We start from the raw sequence: 20,704 nt of genomic DNA, 5'->3' as shown, positions 1-20,704 counted from the left end.
GGGGGGGCAGGAGGAGTGTGACACCGCGGAGCGGTGCCCGAGGCAGTAAAACAAGCAGCCGGCTGCAGCTTTCAGTCCTGTATGTTTTGAGGCGCATCGCTGCTGGGAGTGAGGTGACAGCGTCTTTCTTTCTCCACTCGTGCTCTGACGTCTTTTAAGCTGAGTAGTTTTTAGACTTCATTGCCTCCTCGAAGACGTTACGGAACTGTTTTCCCCAAGGACAGGCCCTGCACTGCAGCAGAAGGGCTTCCTAGAGGCCACGGGCTGGAGGGCGGCCTTGTGGCACGCAACTCTGCACGCCGTGGTGGCAGCAGCTCCGGCCAAGTTACCTCCTGCAGGCTGGCCTGGGCCTGGCTGCTGCTCACAGAGTAGCCTAAGCGGGTCTTGTGGCTGCAAAGCCTTTGCTGCAGAAGCATTTTCTGAAAAAGTGAGGGAAATCAGGATAGCAGCTGCTTCCTCTGACTGACTGACACTGGTATCATGACCCAGACCCATCATGTAGCAGTAGAAGTCATAAAACTGATAGGTGTGCGCATTTCTGCTGTGAGGCGAGGTTTGTACTGTTCCCTCTGCTACTACCATCTTGTGTGTGTTTGGAAGGGTTTTGTTAGTTATGCTGACTGTCTGGCACACGTGGGAAATACTGACTTCATTTGCTATGTGGAAAAGATGACATATTTTCTCCTAAAAATGTTAGAAGATGACAAAGTTCCAAAAATGCTCCGGAGAGTCCTTGTACAGCTGTCGCTGAACACTATGAAATCTGCAAATATATGCATAGGTCGTCCAGTCTTGCTTACCAGTGTAGATGGAAGACAAGAGGTGAGAGTCCTTGTTTATCTGAGCACTTTTCCTTATTGTTGATTAATATATTTCATTTGTATTCAATAATGGACCAAAATGGAGCATGCATTTAGAAATATAATGAATGTTATTTTCTGTGTGTTTTATATTGTACTTACATGTTTCTTCTCAGTACAATATACAAGTATTTCATTTGTAAATACTCTTCTTAATATTGGTAGTTTTGTCCATCCATTTGTAGCTTTTCCTAGTCAGGCCAGTGTGTGCTTTGTGTTTTCTGCTCCATAAATGTAAAATCCTGGTGGAATTGTTCTCTTCTTTGTATGCAAAATTTATTTATTTTTTTCCCTTTAAAGTATCTTAGTGCATATCTTAAGAGAACTCAGTGCTACTTACGTCTTAGCTGTTCATGGAACCAGATTTTTAACCTAATCATTTTCTCCCAACCCATGTATTTATTAAAAAACCTTAACTTTTTCTCTCACGTCTTATTTGGAGGACTAAGAAAGAGGGAGAAAAAAGTCTCTTAAACAAGTGACAGTTGTTTTCTTTGAAACTCTTCCTAGGTCTGTACTGCTTGGCCCACTGCAGGCTTTCCGGGAGGGAAGGTTGGACTGAGTGAAACCACGCAAAGGAACCTGAAAGTAAATCCTGGTGATGCAGTCTCTGTGCAGCCTGTGACTGGTGCAGTCATCCAGGCAGAAGAAGTAGATGTAAAGCTGAGGTATGGARTGTGTCAAAATCTGCCAATGCGATGTGAGGCATCTGATTTACACAGCAAACTCTTACCTCTTAGAAGATGCCATTTTTCTCTCCGTTGTGACAGACTAGTATGCACGCAAAGTCACACATGCACAGATGTTCCTAGGGTTGTTTTGTGTTAAATTAACAAATAGTAATCCTGGCTCAGTGCCTCCTTAAGTAGAAATCAGGCTACCTGTGTTACATTTGCTTTAGGCAGGTGTGTTTAAGTGTATGATCAAGGCAGTTTTTTTTTAAACTTCTCAGTTGTGAAGGGGAGCAAGAAGGTGCAAATCAAAACTTCCTTGAAATTACAAAGATTTTAAAAATTAGTGGTTTATTCATCTGCTGAATAATTTTGAATAATGAATTTCATCTGTTGAATAATGCTGAATAACATTCCACTGAATTAACATTTGAGTTGACAGGGAATCTAGTTGTAGTTATTTCTTAAATAAAGCTATTTTATAGTTATTTTGAAATAGCCCCAAAATACTTTCTGTAAGTTATCTTCTACTRCCTTGTCAAATGCCAGTTTTTGAGTGGGAGCTTGTCTTTGCCCTTGTCATTATAAGAGAGAGATGTTGTTTTCCAGCAGCTTGAATCTCAGAAATGCTGGTGAGGTGACCTTGATTTTGTCACTAGTATAACCAGCCTAGTTTTAAATATACTTTTACTAGTTAACTTGGCTATGTATGCTATACTGATTCCCTCTAGTCAGCTTGCTTTCACCTTCATGCCTCTAGTCTCACCAGAAAATGAAAAAAATATGTAATTTCAGCTTTCTGCTATATCTGATTCAAGCCTGTAGGAAGTCTGATAATTATTACACACTGTTTTTTTATAGAAGTGKTTGAAAACACTCATTTCATTAAAAATAAAGAAATCCAATAATATACTTGTTAAATAATCCTAATCTGTATTTATCTTGACATATTAATATGCAATGCTTTCTTTTTTTAAAGCTGTGACTTTTATTGAAAGACGTTACTAAAAATAAAGTCAGAGGAATTGTATATAATTTCTAAAATATTTGTGATTACAGTAAACTTTTGGAAACTATTCTGGAGAGAGTTTTTCTTCTCAGTCAGGATTTTGTTTCAAGATTTGGGCATAGTGTACTGCCAGACTGTATACTATAAATGCATTCTTTCCTAAAATTGCTCTAGGAGCAATAACATGAAAACAGGAACTGGCCATGTTTTTTAAGTCTGTTAATGTATTACAACCTTAGCACAACCCTAAGAATATCCAATTATTAAAAGAATGAATAGCAATCCTATTGTTCAAGTACTTCCTAATTTTTGGACGCTTTACAGATACATTGCTCATTCTCTACAGATTAATAGCTTTGGGGAGCTGTTTGCACATGTGAATTATTATTTATCTATTTTCTGGTTAAAAATCAACCTCCTAATTCCAGACCTCAATAACTTCATTAAGGATGTGTTTGCTTGTTGTGAGGGCTCTGGTATTTTGAGACCTCTCCTCAAAACTGGAATAATACCCTGCTTTCCTTCAGATTGATTCCTTAATCAGTAAAATTATTGAGAATTGGAGTTTTATTTGTAGATTTAGAGCTCCCTCTGTTGATCATAATTTTACTTGCAGTTGCTATATCTGCTTTAAGTACCTTCAGTGATAATGCTGTTTAGCTCTGTGTAAAGTATTTTGTCATACATATCAAAATACTTAAAAAGTCGTGGATGTTCATCTGCAACATGGACATAGTAAAACATTTATAGTGAAAGCATAAAGGCTTTTATGTGAGGATCTTCCAGATATTTTTAGCGGGATAAATGCTGATGAACTATAGAAGTTAGGTAATGGTTTTTAATAAAAGGTAAAACTGTGAATGAAGCAGGAAAAAGATTATGTGGATAAACTATGTATCGTGAAAAAATACCTTGATCTGTTTGGGCACAGGCACATGACTGAATCACAACAGTCTTATAAACTGCAGAGTGTCTGAGGAGCAGGGGGAATTAATCGCTGTGTTTTTAGTGGGTCTTAAATATGATGCAAAATATCTTAATATAATCATCAGTGAAGAGCAATTCATGTAAGACCTAATTTACTTTCCATTTGGCCTAAGAGCAGATGTGTTCAGTCACACCTGTGGTCTCCTGCTAAACCCTGATGATGCTAACTGTTTGAGAAAGTGCTGTAGGCCTGGCTGGGGCTGGATACAGAAGAGACTGAAGACTGAGTTATTGAGTCACTCAAAGCTAGATTAAATAAAGGATTAGAAAATGCATCATGGGGAAAACTTTTCACTGTTTTGGTAGTGTGTATTCAGTGCTTAAAGGCATGCACAGTTTTGCGAAATGCTCAAGATGCCTGTCAAAGACTGCATATATATGTGTATTTGCAGGAGTGGAAGAGATCTTTCTTGTATAATTATTTCAATTCAGGAAATGTAGCAATGACCATTCTATGTGGTCAGTTAAWAGCAGCATGTATTCCATATTTGTAATCTTCAGAAATGATAAATGTAACTTACTATATTGTTTAATTTAATGTTTTGTATGAAAAACTGAAACAAAATTGAGTATTTACAATTTTGTTGTTAGCGATGTGACTAGTGTATTCAGAGGTAAAATAAAATGATCCAGAGATTGTAATGTGATAATCCCTTTTCTTTCTTTGTGGGGTTAAATTCTACACTACAAAATAGTTGACATTCATTAAATAATTACTGATCGGAAAAATACTTTTTATGCCTACCACAGGGACAAGGATGCTTCTATTAATGCTGAGGAAATGTCTGTCTGTCTACTGAGAAACCTAGGTATGAGTTTTTTGCATTTCTTTAAACTTTTATTTTTGTAGTGGAAGATCAGATTTTGGATAAAAACCAAACAATTTCCTCTTATGATCCTGATCAAGGGCTCGAGACAAGCAAAGAGAACATTATTCAATTTGAAATTCTTTTAGGGGTATACCCCTGAAAGCCCTGCTTTGGGCTAAATCATTTTCTATATATTTATCTTGCTTTAATCCTGACTTTTAATCTATTGTATTGATATCTATTGCTGGTTCAAACTACAGTTGTTAGCAACCACTGGTGGTCTTCTGTGGTGATACTGTGATGTACTTCAGAGTTTACTTCRCATTGTGAAGAGAAAGAATACAGTGCTGTGCATTGAAAACAAGATAAGGGATCACTATTAACATTAAATCTTGTATTCTGAAACTTTTACATTGGTGGTAAATGAGCAAAATTGATATACCTTGAGTGGCAGACAGGCATAAGTACGTCAGAATAAAACCCAAATTCCTGCGCAGGTAAGGTAGTAGTATTCAAAGGTTTTTAATCGTTCTATTCAAGGAGAATCTTCTGACTTATGAATTGCCGAACTTGTTAAATTGGCAAAAATTGCCAAACTTGCCAAGCTGCTTTGGCACTCTAAGAAGCAGAAAAATGTGATCTGGATTCCAAATTCATGAATTTGACTGGAAATAATAAATCTTGTTTATATTTTTGCCTTTGTTTTTTTTTTTTTATGAGTTTTAGAGTGCATTCAAATCACATTTCTGAATTTTTCTATGGAATATAGAGGCTAAAAACATATCTTTCTTTAGACTAAGATTCTCAAAGAGGGATGGGATAAACATGAAAGATTGCAAGCCTATGACAACCGTAGCAAACACAAAATTTGTATTTCTTACAGTACTGTTTCCATAATCTCACTCTGTGTGCTATATAAAAGGTAGAAAACTCAGATTAATGAGGAGCTTAGTATGAGAGTTAACGTGTGCTAATGATGAATGTTCATCCAGTGCTGTCTGCTTGTAGATAAAAGGATCATTTTAGAAGGCAAAATGATTGTTTTGTAAAATTATGTAACCTTTAGTTATGTTGATTTATAGCACTCTTACTTACTAGTAAAGAATTATTTTGATATAACAGTATCTGAAGGTTGTTTCTGCCAAATTAAATTGAAATTTCTCCTTTGTTTTTTTCTTTTCCTTTTTGAACCTTAATCATAGATGGGAAAGTAGTTTTGCCAGGAAACCTCTTGGCTTTCACTTTCTATGGCAAACTTTGTAACATCGTGGTGATGAAAGTGAAAGGAACTGATGGTGCAGAGCTGACCTCCTCGGGCAGTGCTATTTCCAGTGAAATATATGAGCCAGACCTTGAAAAATCTGAGTTGGAGAAGAGTACACTAGATTTGTCCTTACAGCTTGGCAAGATGGATGTTGATGATACTTTGGAGTTTGCATCTCCGAGCACACCAAACAAAGCGATGGCTCCAGGGTCACCAGTTACACCCAGTTCTGCTCTGGTAGCCAGTGGTCAAGACTCTGGTCAGACAGATAAACTGCACAGCAAGGAAAACGTCACAGACCTCACTGATGATTTGGAGTTATCTGGGAAAGGAGGTAGTGAGAGACTCCCACTGACTGGCAAACCTGGAATGATAAGCAGTGCAGACGTTTTTTATTTCATTTCTTCAAGAACTAGAATCAATTTTATTGAAACTAGGACTAGTGAGGCAGGAGATGGTGACTGCGAATCTCAAATTACGTATGATATGATAGGAGGTTTAAACAGCCAGCTCAAAACTATTAGAGAAACAATTGAACTGCCGATGAAGCAACCCGAACTGTTCAAGAGTTACGGTATGATGTCTAAGAATTGGATTTCTTCATTTTATAGTATTTTTTTTAATCTTTCTTTTTTTTTTAACCAAGTTATTCAACCAGAAATATACACTGACGTTTTTATGTAGTACTGGTTCAGTATACTTGGGTGTGCGGTGTCAAACTCTTTTATAATTGTACTGTATTGGTATTATGAAGATGTAATGTTTAGCTTGTGTGAAAAATAATTCAGTAGGAAAGAAATATGTATATTTAGGAAAGTTCTGATGTTCATAAACAGAATTTATGAACATAACTTATGGCAAACAGTGAAGACTTCTGTACTGAGATATTTGAAAGATACAGATGTTTCTTGTGACTTCATAAGTTATTTTCTTGTAGAGTGAACTAAATATATATTTCTAAGTTAGGAAAAAATCAGTCCCATTAATTCTTCTGTTATTTTTATTCCTGTCTGTTATAGAGTTCCTGTAAAATYTTAAGGCAATATTTGAGCCTTTTTGCATGAACCCCTTAGCTTATTTATTATGGAATTACAGGGTTGAAAAGCTAATATGATTAATATTGCCATATATTAAATTATTTCGAACACTGTATGTGAACTTAGAGAATTTATGTGACAAAGGTAAAAAAATGTACTGAGTATTTATCGCAAATGGTTATGTACATAGAGCAGGCAAGTCTGCTCATTGTACTTGTCTAGTGAAAAAGTTTATACATTTTTCTTTTTATTTCTTTTGTTGCAACATTTTCTTTCATTTCTGAGGTGATTTCACTGATCACTAGGGCAATTTTCGTAAAATACAGACAGTTCTTTCAGTGTACATTGCATAGGCATAATCTGTGGGTGTCTGTGGGATGGGGCAAGGAGTTTTAATCTACTGTCCTGCCCAGTTTGTTGACCCCCAACCTCAGCATTCATTACATGTTTTTGTGCTGGCAAAAGTGTTGCTTCAGTATCAACATTTTTCATATTTAGTCCCAGAAGTGCTTGATCAAAGGCTTTATGTGAGGGAGGGTGATATTTCCTCCCCTCTCACAGTTACTTGCTGAATAACCCTCCAAATGTTAGGAATCCTTATCTGCTCTTGGCTAGTGAGGAAGTCACTTTAAGTGAGACTTTTGGTCTAGCTCTTTCTTGCCAGTACAATAAAAGCCACAGGAGGGAGCAGCACATGCTTTAATGGACTAAGGAACCAGTTCCTAAGGCACTTAGTTCCTGTTTTGTCAATTAGCAGATAACTTTTGTCCTTTCAAGTATGTTAGTTCCTAAAATGTTGTTTTTCTGTTCACACTGGTTATATTATTCCTAGAAATGGATATATTATTRCTAGAAATTCCTAGTAAGTTTTCTTCTATCACCTTACGTGTTTGTTCTTCAGTCCWGTTTCAGCAATGCTTTTTGTGCCAGAGCTTTTTCCATTGTTAACAGCATAAGTCACCTCTTCTTGCCTTTTAGCTTTTCATTTACTGTTTTTGGCTTCGTACCCATTTAATTTGGCCCTGTAGTCTGAAATATTTTTCTGCACATTACCTGGGATCATAACCTTACTTTACTCCAGTGTTTGATAACTTCTGTCCAGTTTTAACTGCACACAGGAGTACCTTGTTCTTCCATTGTCCCTTGTAGTCTGTGCAAATTCACTTTTTTTTCTTTTGGTATGGATATGTATTTTTTCATGTTCTTATAAGAATTCTTTAAGATGCAATTAATTCTAGATATTTGAATTAAGCCTCACAGTGTATTCAAAATTTTTTGGMCTGCTGAAGGGAAAAGGTTTTCTGACATCAGAAATTTGCAACGATGATGCTGTAAGAGTCTTGAATAATAAAGTACATTCATAACTACTGGGTACTCAGTCCGATAATTTTTTGAAGAAAAAATGGAAAATGATAATGTTAAGCTACTGAAAAGTACAGTAATTTAGATGATTGCCTTTGGGACAGAACCTGTTGGACTATAGAAGACAATAAGGTAGATGTGTGCCCCATGTAACAGTGTCACAGATGTTTCCTGCAGAGAGCTCTTCCCTTTGAAAGCGTACCATTTTATCAAAGTGACATGTTGGTTAAAGAAGTTAATGCTGAGATCAAGTTATAATAAAAAAATAACTGYGGGGCAGTGAAATGTGCAAGTGCAGCTTGTTCACTCAGGCATTTAGCACAAATAACTCTTTCTTCTCTGTTTGTGTGCATGTGCTTGTCTAAAGGAATCCCTCCTCCTAGAGGAGTGCTATTATATGGCCCTCCCGGTACCGGGAAGACTATGATTGCCAAAGCCATTGCAAATGAGGTTGGCGCTCATGTTACTGTTATTAATGGTCCTGAAATAATAAGCAAGTAAGTCCACCCAATTTATTTTTATTAATACTATAAATATATTTGCTTGAAACCTGTACTGGCATCTACCCATTGGAGATCCAGTATTCCTCTGTGTAGAACTGGGCGTGGGCTATCTGTACAACAGTAAAAAATAGATGGAAAGGAGTTCCCTCAGTAGGGGTTATGTTTCTTGTTGTAAAAAAAGTGGTTAATTTGGTTTGGCTTAGAAATTTGTGCAAGGCATGGACTAAATTAAGAAAAAAGAAAAAGACTTAAACTGCAYCTGTAACTGAATGTTAGTTACTTCTGCCGCAAGAGGAGTAACTTGTTTGTTTAAACATACTGAAATTAAAAGATGAGACTCTATGGGTTAATTTCTTCAGGCAACCCATTTGTCTTTGTTATATAAAAAGAGAATGCTTCTRACACAGAAGAGAGAAACTTTTCTCTGTAATTTTTTGCTGGCTGCAAAATGGTTATTTCTTTGCTTTTACATCATTTTACCTTAATTTCTTGTTCTTATGGAAATAAAGATTGTTTTAGATATTCCTATACTTCCTAACTTCACTGGAAACTTTGAAAGGGAGGGCTGCGGCTTTCCGGGACACAAGAGTAGTAGTTTTCCAAATTGCCTGGAAAATGCAAAACATGTTTCTTATTAAAATATTCTAATTCTTACAGGTTTTATGGAGAATCTGAATCAAGATTACGTCAGATATTTGCTGAAGCGTCTTTGCGGTATATTCTTTTAGATAATTATATTTATGCTTGCTTATTTGCAGTATTGGTTCCAGTGTTAATATTTTTAAAAGAAAAAAACATTGCAAAAATCTTTGAATTGTAATATTCTTCTGCAGAGGTTTTTAAAAGGAAGTATACGTTTATATACAGCTTAGCTGAAAGGAAAGCAGTGAAATTCTAGTATGCCTATTAAATGCTTCTGAACATTATCCTATTTAAGGAACTGTTACAGATGGTGCCAAATCACTAGGTCTGTATTGTTTGTGTATTGCATACTTATTTCAACAGATGGAAGCACTAGCCAGAGTTTCACCTGGATCTGAATTTTTCTGTCTAGTTTTACTTTTGGAGAGCAGTGTAGTACTGTACTCAGATTTGGAAGCTAGCTCTAAGTAAGCAAGTGTTGGTACTGAATGTAGACTTCCAGGTGCTGATATTCGTAGTACATTAGCAAAAGACTAGTTTCTGTGTCTGCGAAGATGGCAAATAAAACAGTCTTTTTAGCCGTGAAATCTGARTATTTAGTGTCTAGTCTTTGAGAGAGAGTCATAGAAAAATAGCTTTGGAGGTCATCTTAAAGGCGTTAGTTGTCTAAGTAAAATAATAATAATTTTCATTATCTTTTTGAGTAATGTCGTATTCAAGGTTTAACTTTAAATTTCCTAATGGAGTGGGATGCTTGTTAATTTTAGCAGGAACTGGGTATTTTCCATAAACAGCTTTGCAAATTTTGCCTTAATATTTTAAATCCTCCTCAGCACCTTAACACTTATTCATTGTCTCTCTCCCTCTTTTTTTTTTAATCAGTCGCCCTTCCATTATATTTATAGATGAGTTGGATGCACTCTGTCCAAAGAGAGAAGGGGCTCAGAATGAAGTTGAAAAGAGAGTTGTAGCTTCGTTGCTGACATTAATGGATGGCATTGGCTCTGTAAGTAGACTGTATTGAGACAATGTGTACAGGGACAAGCTGAGCACTATGTATTTGCTTATATAGTACAACCAATTTTAGGAGCGTCACTTGGAAAAAGAAGCGGCCTTAGGTGAAACTTTATATAGTTRTGTATGCTTTATTGGATACTAGGAAAGGAAATAGGAGAGAAATGTCTGTCAATAACTGTGAGATTAAGGCTAAGATGTTTGGAAGAGCTTTCAGACTACAAAAGAAAGCAAGTTTGCCTCCATTCGCTGTCTTTCTTTTGTCTTCTCCCACTTTTGTGGTTTTGTAGATAAAACTGAGATTTTAGTGATACCCTATCATTGAGCTAAGCTGGATATTGTTATTGCTCTGAAATTGAGTCAAAACACTTATGATGATAGTTAACCTGCATTAGTAAAGGAAACAACAGCTATTTCAAAATTCYTGTACTAAAATTTACATTTTCTGTTTCTTCAGAAGGCTTTTTTAAATCACTTCAGTATATTATGAATTAAGCCTCTAAAGTTTACTAATCTCCRATCTGTTGTTTTCTGATTATTAGCAGGACAGTAGATGAAGAATTCTGTTCACAATATGAAAATCAATGTCTTTTTTTATTTAGTCTGCAAGTTTCTCCTTACTTTGCTATATAATAGTTTGAATTGACCAATCTGTAACTGGTCACAGGCAGAGCATATTTTCTGTTGGCAAAGACTGATGGACATTCTTTCTAGGGAAAGTTCTTCATTGGCAAAAAGAGAACAGCACTGCAGGAGACCTCCCCGCTGATATTGTATCACTTTAAAAGTGAAAAAGCAGAGCTTGAGGACATTGATTAGGATTTTTGACTTTGCTCTTCCTTTTGAACAGCTCTTCTGTTACCTCCTGCCTCTGCTGGTTTGATRCATTATCTTTTTTATTGAATAAAATTTATTTATTCAAGGTCTTTTGCTGCCTTTTGTTCTTATGCCAACACTGTTTTTCAGCTTACACTTATTTTTCTTTCCTCTGTGCTTATCTTCCTGGTACAGGGAAGTTTCAGTTACTGAGACAAGTCATAGCTCCTCTTACGCTGTGTTTTGCCAGACCAAAGCCTTAGTTCCTTGAGCAGTCCCTTGTAAGAGAAGCCGTCTGGTTTCCTGGTTGTTCCTGTTGGTTTTAGTTAGAATTCTTCCTTTGTGGGTAGAGCTGTGTACTGATATCCTCAGGTAACCCACACAAAAGTGAAGGCAGACCTGTGCCTGAAAGGTACTGAAAGGGAAGAGAGCAGGTTTTGGGGATTAGAGCAGGAGACAGTGGGATAAGGAGGATCTTGGAGTAAAGTTTCTCTTGTATTATCCATATGTACATGTAGCCTGTCATACTGCTGAGTTGCACGGATGATTAGCTTGGCTGGCATCACTTAAAGGATATACTATTGTGAAAAGTTGTCTGAGTTCCTTTAGAGCTAGCATCAGGATTTAGTGTGTGTAGTAGCAGTGAAAAGTGAGCAGGAAATATGTTTATAAACTATGTGAGATTTAATCCTCTTTTTAAATTTGTATTTTCTATTGTTTGATTTGTTCAGGAGGGCAGTGAAGGGCAGCTTTTGGTACTTGGGGCCACTAATCGTCCTCATGCACTGGATGCAGCTCTGCGCAGACCTGGGCGTTTTGATAAAGAAATAGAAATTGGGATTCCCAATGCACAGGACCGGCTGGACATACTCCAGAAGCTTCTTAAGAAAGTTCCTCATTCGCTCACAGCAGCAGAGTTGGTGCAACTGGCTGATAGTGCACATGGATATGTGGGTGCAGACCTAGCAGCTGTGTGCAAGGAAGCAGGTAAGGATCTGTGTATCTTACTTAGGATCTGACTTTACTGTTAGTCTCTTCATTTAGTTAAAAAAAAGAAAATAGTCCACAGTTTATACTAGTGGCTTTTGAATGGATGAATTGTATCATTGTATCAAACAGAACATAACAAAATGTGGAATGTGAGGAATACTGATCTGTCTGCTTCTTTGTAAACTAGAAAAGCTTGTTTGTGAGCATTAATGTATTGATGTTGAGATTAATAACACTGGGGAATCCCCTGTGCCATCTGTAGCATACTAGACAGTTAGCTGTCCCTCAGTTTACCAATAGTTGAGTGAGCTAACTGATACATCGCTTGGAGTTCTGCTCTGGGCTCTAGAGCCTACCCCTTCTCCACAAAGTCTTGAGTTGCTAGGGCTGGACAGCTTGTCCTGCAGATCCTGATTCCCRGGATGTTCAGACTGTGGGCCTGACTAGCATTTGTGTTCTCTCTCTCCCACTTTTTGTACCTGCGTTTCGTTTGCCTGCAGATCAGGAGTTTGTGACAGGGAATTGCATGCACCCAGGTCTGGTTCTGCAGTGGAGCTTGGATGCAACTGGAGTGCATGCGCTTAGCTGGGGCTGAAAGGCATCCCTTAGCCTCCGCACARATGTAGCCCAGAAGAATTAACCACAGCTCATGCAGCGAGGGTTCAGTATGTTCCAGGGAATACTTAAACACAAGTTCACGTCTGCTTTTGTTGGATGAAATGTTAAAAATAAGCTCTATCCGTTTTTACATTTTGCTATAATGGGTCTATGCAGTTTCAGTGTTGGATCTTAAATCTACCCATGAGCAGCCTTTTAAAACAGTCTAGTCAAAATATGTCTCTTCAGTTCTGCTTACGCATATTTTCTCCGTTGTAATTGGCAAATATGTTTGCTGTATGTGTTGCTTACTTTTATTTCCTTTGGCATTGGGACAGCTTCCTCTGGCAATGGCACAGTGCACAGTTAATTCTTGCATCAGAATTAACTATTAAGATGATAGAAGTTTTATTAGGGGTGATGGCACCTGGAACAGGAAGGTTTTTACTTGCTAGTTTCCAGAATTTTTAAGGGATAGTTCTAACATGAATCTGTGGGCTTTTGTATGGATAAAGAGGWAAAAAAATACAAGTGAGTATTCTTTTTGTAATGTTCTTCGGGCTACAGTAATATTTTAAGTTCTGTTTTAAGTTAGCTAAGTTTAAGTTAKTTTCTTTTTGAAAGAAATATATACAAAGAGCATCAAAAATCAGACTCCCTTTTTATTTTTCCTCCGTTTTTTCGGAAGTCTGTCAGCCCTCCTGTGTCATGGGCTTTACATAGTAAGTACTTAATACTTGTAATAAAAAAAATTCATTTCAGTGAAAAATTTTGTGATTAGAAGTCCTCATTGATTCTGTAACTGTGGTCACTTCATTATCCAGCTGTAGATAGCTGATACATTTACCCACTTTATGAGGACCTTCGAGAAGATAAATTCTGAATGTTGTATGCATTGAACATTATGCCTTTACTCAGCATTATGCAAGTCCAAAATTTCTACCAGGCACCTATCAGTATCCACCTGCAGGACACACTGTTATCTGGGAGCTTTGCATCCTAACACAGTGCTCTTTGAGAGAGTGAGAGAACTGAGAGGTCTCCTTTCTATTAATCTTCTTTCATTGAATTCATACTGTTAAATTTCCATGTCATTTATTAACTTGGAGTGACCTCTGCTGGAGAAAATATAGGTCTACTCCTTTAACTCTTTGCAGCCTAGATGTATTTTCCCTTTTCAAAAAACTGTGAAAAGCATGATTTGGTTGAAGTATTACATAAACCAAATTTAAACTGCTCATGTTCCAGGAGCATCTGTCAGTAACATTCTTTTTTGTGATCAAATTCTTGAAATCTGTTTTTTAAATTAAATTTTCAACATCATGTAAAATATTCCCATTTTAATTGGGGTTAAAATTAGAAAAAAATAGCTTTTGTGAGGTAATATTTCTCCCCAGTGGGGCAAGGTTATTCTATATGGCAAGCTTTTGAGTGTTTTGTCTCTGATTTGGTGTCCTAAGCAATGGGTTTCTGTTGCTTCCCTGAAGAAATTGTTCCATGGGCCAAGATGGCTTGGTATCCAGGAATGCTCTCTGATACTGAGCCTAAATTTTCCTTGTTTAGTTTTATGCTACTACTTCTATTTACATCCTTGTGTAACACATTCACTCTCCCTCCTTACTGTTTACACCGTTCAGATATCTGTAGGCTGTTCTCACGTCCCCTACCTCCTCATTCATTACTTAGCCAAGCTATAAATATTTAGCTCTTCTAATCTTTCCTTATAAATAAGTCCTTCCTGCCTTCTGAGAACTTCTGTAGATTTTCTCCGAACTCCCTCCAGTTTGTCAATAACCTTTTGGTAATGCAATGCTCAGAATTGAACATATGTACATTTCATATACATTACAACATAAAACACAATACAAACATGTGGTTAAGATTGCTGGTGTCCATTTGTAAATAACCAAAATGCTTGGTAATTAGAAAATTCTTAATTCAAAGTTCTTTCACAAATTTTAAGGTTAACTGCCAGTTTCTTACATGATAAAATCAAGATGATGTGTGTTTAAGTATAGGTAAAACATGGAAATTAATTTAAAAGCGCAAATTCTGAACCCAGAAGTACCTATTCAGTTTTTAGCATAAAATAATTGTTGCTTGTCAGTTGTGTTGCAGCAGTAGTCTTTGGGAGACTCTTAAGTCCTGGTTGCCTTGTATGTACCTTTAGATACTTCACTTATGGCTGGAAAACCTGAACGCGTTTACAGGCTAAATATGTTTGTATGCTTAATAACAGRTTTAGGTCATTTCTAAAGGATTCTTCCTTCATTATAGTTTTATTTCCACTCCATTTTTCATATGCATGTGTAATATTATGTCTATACTGCATGTATAAACCAAGGAAGACTGTGGCTGTATACAATTAGTGTAACACAGTATATGATATGATAATTGTAGGGCTATAATTGGCAAACTTTCATGTGGTCATCTGCAGTTAAGTTCCCTGAGATACTTGATTCTAAAAACTTTTATGCTTATCCTCTAGATAATTCTGAAGAACCTTGGTTAATGAAAACTACGTAGCTATCRTAGAGTTAACATTTCCAACTGTTTTCTTGGCAGAACTAACTTATTTGAGCAAGCACTGCTTAGTGATGCTTCTGGGGTCAGGCAGGCAAGTTTTCTATCCTATTCAGCAGCTCAGTGTGTTTTCATGGAAGTCATTCAAAGATTTTAGGAGACTAATGTTCAATCAGCACTAAATGTTTTTAGGTTCCCTTGTATACGGTATGTACAGAACTGCAGTGCTGTGTGTACTGGAATGGGCAAGGAAAAGGTATGGTGGTTGAGAGGCCTGGAGAATGTGTGGAGTGTGCTCTGGGCTTTTCCAAGCAGGATGTTACAACCACAACACCTGTGTAGTCGTATATAGATAGATACAATCATAAGTCAGAGGTGCTTTTATTTGACCTTCTGTGTTTTTAAAATGCTGGTGGATCTTTATTTCAGTCCCTCTTCCTCTACTGAGGATAGTCTTAGCTTTTTAAAAGATGAAATTGCAAAATAAGAGGACTATGTTTGTAAGAAAAATGCCAGGTATCATGAATTTTACAGTATTGGCGTAAGAGCTGACAACAGGGTGATTGGCAACAGCTCTGTGTGTATTTCCCAGCCTTAATTGTTGGGCAAAGTACTTGTATCCCTGTCTTGCATGTCAGGCAAGATACCATTTGGCTGTTTTATAAATAACTAAGAGACAGCTTGTGATCAATCTGGCAGAATTAAAATTAAACTGGTATTTCAAACCTAGCAGGTCTCACTGGCATAGGTGCACTGCTTTTCAGAAATAATATACCTAATTCTGTTTACAGTTACATTATCTATAATGATTGTACAGGAGAAATTAAGATTTCTTGATTTGCTATGTTTCTCTACTACTTAGCAATATATGCTTGTGATTTCCATAATTTTTGCATGTTGCATCCTCTTATAATCTTTCATACCAGTTAACAGCATGATACAGAAAACCTGCAGACACTTTTTGAACACTGGACCATATGCTGTGAATATCAACTTACAGTGAACTTGTTATGGACTTAATGCCCCATTAAGGGTTCATATGCACAAAATTCTGGACAAGAAAAGGCCTTAATTATGTTTGCAGCTAAGAAAATCATATTATTAAGATTGGAGGAGGGTTACCCATGTCCTGAACAGTTGAGCAGATACCTTTTAGCATGAACGACTGAATTCTGGATTGCTTTATCTCGAAAGGCATGCTGTTTAGAAGATAAACTGTGCCATATCYTTTCATACAATGGCAGTATTTCTGTTCCCCAGGATCTTGCTGCTTCTGCTCCAATTAATTGGCCCCCCCATTAATTCCCTAAAAAATTATAATGGCTTTAATTTAACAACAAAGATAAGCTCTGCACTTTTTTGGAAAAACATATGAAATGTTAATTATGTAGCAGGGACATGAATGGTATAAACTGTACTGAATGTTAGAAGATGCTTAGCAACAAAGGTTTCCAAATATAGCAATTTATTATAAACTTATCCTTCTATGGCTGCCTGTAGCATTTCAAAAGGGTGAATATAAATATAGCTTGATTTCTTCAAGAAGTGGGTTCAGTCATATTGTTTACAGAGAAAGGAAGTATTTGCTTTGTAACTCTTAGAATTTATCTTGAACATCCTTGTTCATTACACATAATTTCAGTGTGCTGATATAAAACACTTGGACTGTGATAAGATAGCATCATGAGGAAAGGAAGAACAAATGTCTTTGTTTAAATAGTGGTTTCTCTTGCAATAACATCTAATTGGTTCCAGTAAGGATGCTGCATTACAACCMTTGTAACTTTGAGACTTCTGCGAAAGAAGCACTAATCCTTTTGTTTTGCACTGAAGTTCTATAAATTCCCTARCTGTAATACAGTCAGAGGTACCTCCTTGCTTAGCCTTCAGGATTTTATTGGTTCACTGACTTGAGCTGGCTGTTGTCTAAAACRTTATGGAAATAAGAAATTGAGTTCTATTTTTGACCTGTTATAAATCAACATTATTCTATTGAATCAGTGAAGCTGTGCTCCTTGCACTGACATATGATAATGTCCTTTTTTCTTATCTTCATAATTTTAAGAGTCCTCTTGTTTAAAATCTTGTTGTCTATGATATTCGTTTGGCCTTTTTATTGCCCTTACACCTTGATAAGCGATACAACTAGGATGAAGAGTCTTTATGCTGTTTAATGTATAGCTCTGAGTATTGATTGTATGTAGGTATTAAATCTGTAAGCATAGAAGTTATTTGGTAGGATACTTCATTTAGTTTTTAATGAAGCTGGGAAACATATTACAGTATCTTTTATAACCCCAAAAAGAATTTCTGGACTCCACACTGAAAATCAGGGATATTTTTGTTACACTTAAGCCCTCCTGCATTAGAAGAAGGGGGGGGGGGGAACAAAACTAAGGGTTCCTAGGTTTTTTATTTTCCCAGTAATTGATGGGGAAATAAATACCCCTGAAATCCAGGAATGTCTTTTTCTTAGATCCATGGGAGTTTTTTTTTACATGGCTTCTGCAGTTTTGGTAAAATGGCCATCAGTGGGAAATGAAAGCCATTTGGGCTACTGTAGTTAACAATGAGTTGCTGTGCATCCTCAGGACCAGCCTCTTACTGGTCTTTCAGTTACATAGGCATTGCATTCAAAATGCAGCTTTGCAGCCTGATGTGTCAGATCTGAGCTCTTAGTTCCAGCTTGTTGATGGTCTTGGTGAAGCAGCCTGTTATTAGGGCATCAAGAATATCCTTTCTTTAATCCATGAATTTCAGAACAAAGTTTGAACCTTTCCCAAAACTATTTGGGCCAGAGTTCTGCTTGTAGGTGTACTGTAAATGTAAATGTTTTTCCTTGCAGTATATTCTTAAATGTAGGAATGTATGTTGAGATACAGTTGAATGTATAGATTTTGATAAAGGCAGTTGATGGCCAAGGCAATGGGATTGCTTCTTTTGCAGAGTATTTTTTTTTTTTAGTTTGTTTTCAAATTAGCTGATTGGAATGACGGATATTAAAGGTAAAGCCTTGCCTGACATGCTTTAGATTTTATTTCATTTCTTTATAGGAAGTGGTTGAAAATACTGTGTTTACTTTATGTATTTATTTTGTAGCATGAAAAAAGATTGAAATAAAGTAGTAGCGAAGGACTTATTATTGCATTCTATAACTGAATAATGATTCCTATGGGTCTCTTGCCTTTTTGTTAATAGGTGATGTAGAAAACACATGTTTTGTGGGGAATATTAATAATATGTAGAATCAGATGGTCAGTATCAAAAAATGTATCCTTATGAAACTGAAAGACAGAATTTTGCAAAAATGGTAGAACACTGGACTTTGAAATACACTGATAGCTCCAGATGTCGTATAGAAGTAAAAYTGTGAATTAATTTTTTTGTAGGAATGTTTGAGTTCCAGATTTTTTCTCAGTAAGTTGTGTCTGTCTGCATATTTCTGACTCTTGCATAGGTCTCTTTAGGGTAAATTGTCAATGATAATCTGTTTAAAAGTGGTTCTTACAACCTTTTCTTACACAGTGTTCCATACACTATTAATTTACTGTGTAACAATACCAAGAAAATCCAATTCCCGTCTTCAGAGTTTGCTGATTTTAAGTTACTGCTGTGTTCTGTATTTTTAAAGTTGAGTCCTTACTGTAGGTGTTGTTTTTTAGCTGAAGCAATTGACCTACTTTGCTGTCTTAACAGGTTATGAACAAATGTGTCCTTGCTTGCATGCACATATACAAAGCAATGTGGCTTTTTTGGACTCAGACTGTAACATATATATGTTTTTGGATTGTTTCTTAAAGCACTATTTCAGAAAGATAGCTTTTATGCAGAAGTGGTTACATCTAGATACTGCTGTGTGGCTTGAGGGAACATGGCTAAGACTGGATGGAATGTGTTGACCTTGTTCATGGGATCACTTGCACTTTTTGTTAGATTCCCCCTCCCCCCAACATCTTGTGGAGCAGAGAGAGGGGTGAAATTAGTTTAAAAATTACTATCTCACTAGTTGAAACCATTTAAAATGTTTTCTCAAGATTCCATGAAGAAGCTTATTATTTTAGCTGCATAGGGTAAAATTTTAACCCTGTTACTTTGGTTCAGTGCTATTCTGATAAGATTGTAAAGTTTCTGAACTCTACTTTTTTTTGCTTTCCTGTGTCTTTGCATATGCCCAGTGTACAGATGTTTCCTTAGTGTTGGCTTTGTACCCAAAGATAAGAAATCTTCTGTACTTTCTGTGCCTTTCTGAAGAGTCACTGGTGCTGGTTATATTTGTCTGTAGTTATTTTTTCCTTATATAAAATCTTAGACTTTTTTTTGTAATGGAACTTGATAATTTGTTTTTGCATGAAGAGCACTGCACTTAACTGTAATCAGGGCATGTGAACTTTGTTTTTTCATCATAACTGATTTTACTTTTTTTAAAATCTGAAATTGGATTTCTTTTTTTTCTAAGTGTCTTTTTCTTTGAAACCAGCATAATGAGATTGCCAACATCATACACAGTTGTGGGTTGAGTACTGAATAATCTGTCTAATGCATGTCCCATTGTGTCTGCTGATACTCATACAAGCAGAAAATAAAGAATGTATTCAGAAGAGCTGATCAGTAACTGTTGCTAGTATTTTAAATTAAGCATCAGAGACTCCCTTGGAGTAAGCAAACATTATTTACATCATTTTAAATACAGGGGAATATGCATGCAGGTTGATTTTTGCGGTCTGTCTAATTTCATAGAGTATGCATTGGCAGTGTTAGGGAAGGAGGGGTCAAGAGAGAACTGCTGCTTCATCCTAGGCRGGCCCAGAATGTCAGCAGGACTGTCAGCTTGTGCTCTTCCCCTGGTGACCGGACTTGGTAAGGGCCTTTTGGTTCAYTGGCTTCAGTGAATTTTGAATCTGATTGCTGTAGGTGTAAGCGAGATAGTAAACCCATGGCTTAGAACAGTGGAAAATTGTTTTTTTTTTGTGTGTGTGTGTGTTTTATCCTGTGGCTGTTTTCCACTGTATCCTTCTGTTTTTGAAGCATTAATGCAATAGTAAGTGTATTGTTCTTCCCAAACGGTCTGGGCTGGCTGGAGGGGACAGTAGCTGATGTGCTTTGAAATATGTCCAACTTTGCCCCTCATCCTGCATGCAGCTTCTCACTCCAGGGAATCTCGTCCTCCTCTTCCAAATTCAGGGCTAAGACAAGCAGGAAACATAAAACCTTTGTGGCACATAGGCATTGTATTCATGCAGTTTGGGTGATAATGCTATTATCCATACGTGGCAATGCATTTAGAGACTTCTGTGTTTGAGTGGTGTAGAGAGCAGCCCCAAAAGAAGGCAGCTGGTTTGAGGGACAGGAGGTACAGTAGACCAGAGTAGCCAGCACTGGTGCAGCCCTACCTGTGCAGACTGGTGTGCTGTGATAGGGCAGTCAGACAGCACTCCTCAGCTGGCAGATCCTGAACACTTAGCGATATGTCATTTTCCTTTAGAACAGAATAAATTTAGGGAAAATGTTGTCTTAGGCTGTGTTGTTGTCAAGAGCAAAGACAGTCCTACATTTTCCCTATTTATTTTCCAAACTTAGGAATCAAAACGGTGYCAGTAGCAGCTCTAAGTTGCCTTCACAT

The 20,704-nt window shown here is 36.8% G+C and overlaps 1 protein-coding gene across 4 annotated transcripts in view; it reads left to right on the top strand.

Annotated features, from left to right (window-relative positions):
- Nucleotides 1–21: 21 nt before the first annotated feature.
- AFG2A (AAA ATPase AFG2A) overlaps nt 22–20,704 on the top strand; it is a 201,908-nt gene continuing 181,225 nt past the window's right edge. For 2 of the 4 annotated variants that reach the window (XM_085323913.1, XM_085323912.1), the window contains exons 1-8: nt 22–822; nt 1,371–1,528; nt 4,278–4,336; nt 5,539–6,174; nt 8,367–8,496; nt 9,160–9,216; nt 10,027–10,150; nt 11,706–11,961. In XM_085323913.1, coding sequence (XP_085180039.1) covers nt 481–822; nt 1,371–1,528; nt 4,278–4,336; nt 5,539–6,174; nt 8,367–8,496; nt 9,160–9,216; nt 10,027–10,150; nt 11,706–11,961 — 1,762 coding nt within the window. In that variant the 5' untranslated portion in view covers nt 22–480. The remainder of the gene's footprint in view (nt 823–1,370; nt 1,529–4,277; nt 4,337–5,538; nt 6,175–8,366; nt 8,497–9,159; nt 9,217–10,026; nt 10,151–11,705; nt 11,962–20,704) is intronic. The other 2 variants (XM_085323911.1, XM_085323914.1) reach the window with 2 other exon arrangements.

This window comes from Rhea americana, unplaced genomic scaffold (genome assembly GCF_003343005.1).
Source record: "Rhea americana isolate MKP2758 unplaced genomic scaffold, rheAme1 scaffold_89, whole genome shotgun sequence".
Taxonomy (NCBI): Eukaryota; Metazoa; Chordata; class Aves; order Rheiformes; family Rheidae; genus Rhea; species Rhea americana.
Note: the sequence above shows the minus strand (reverse complement) of the source record. Positions and strands in the feature narration are given on the sequence as shown.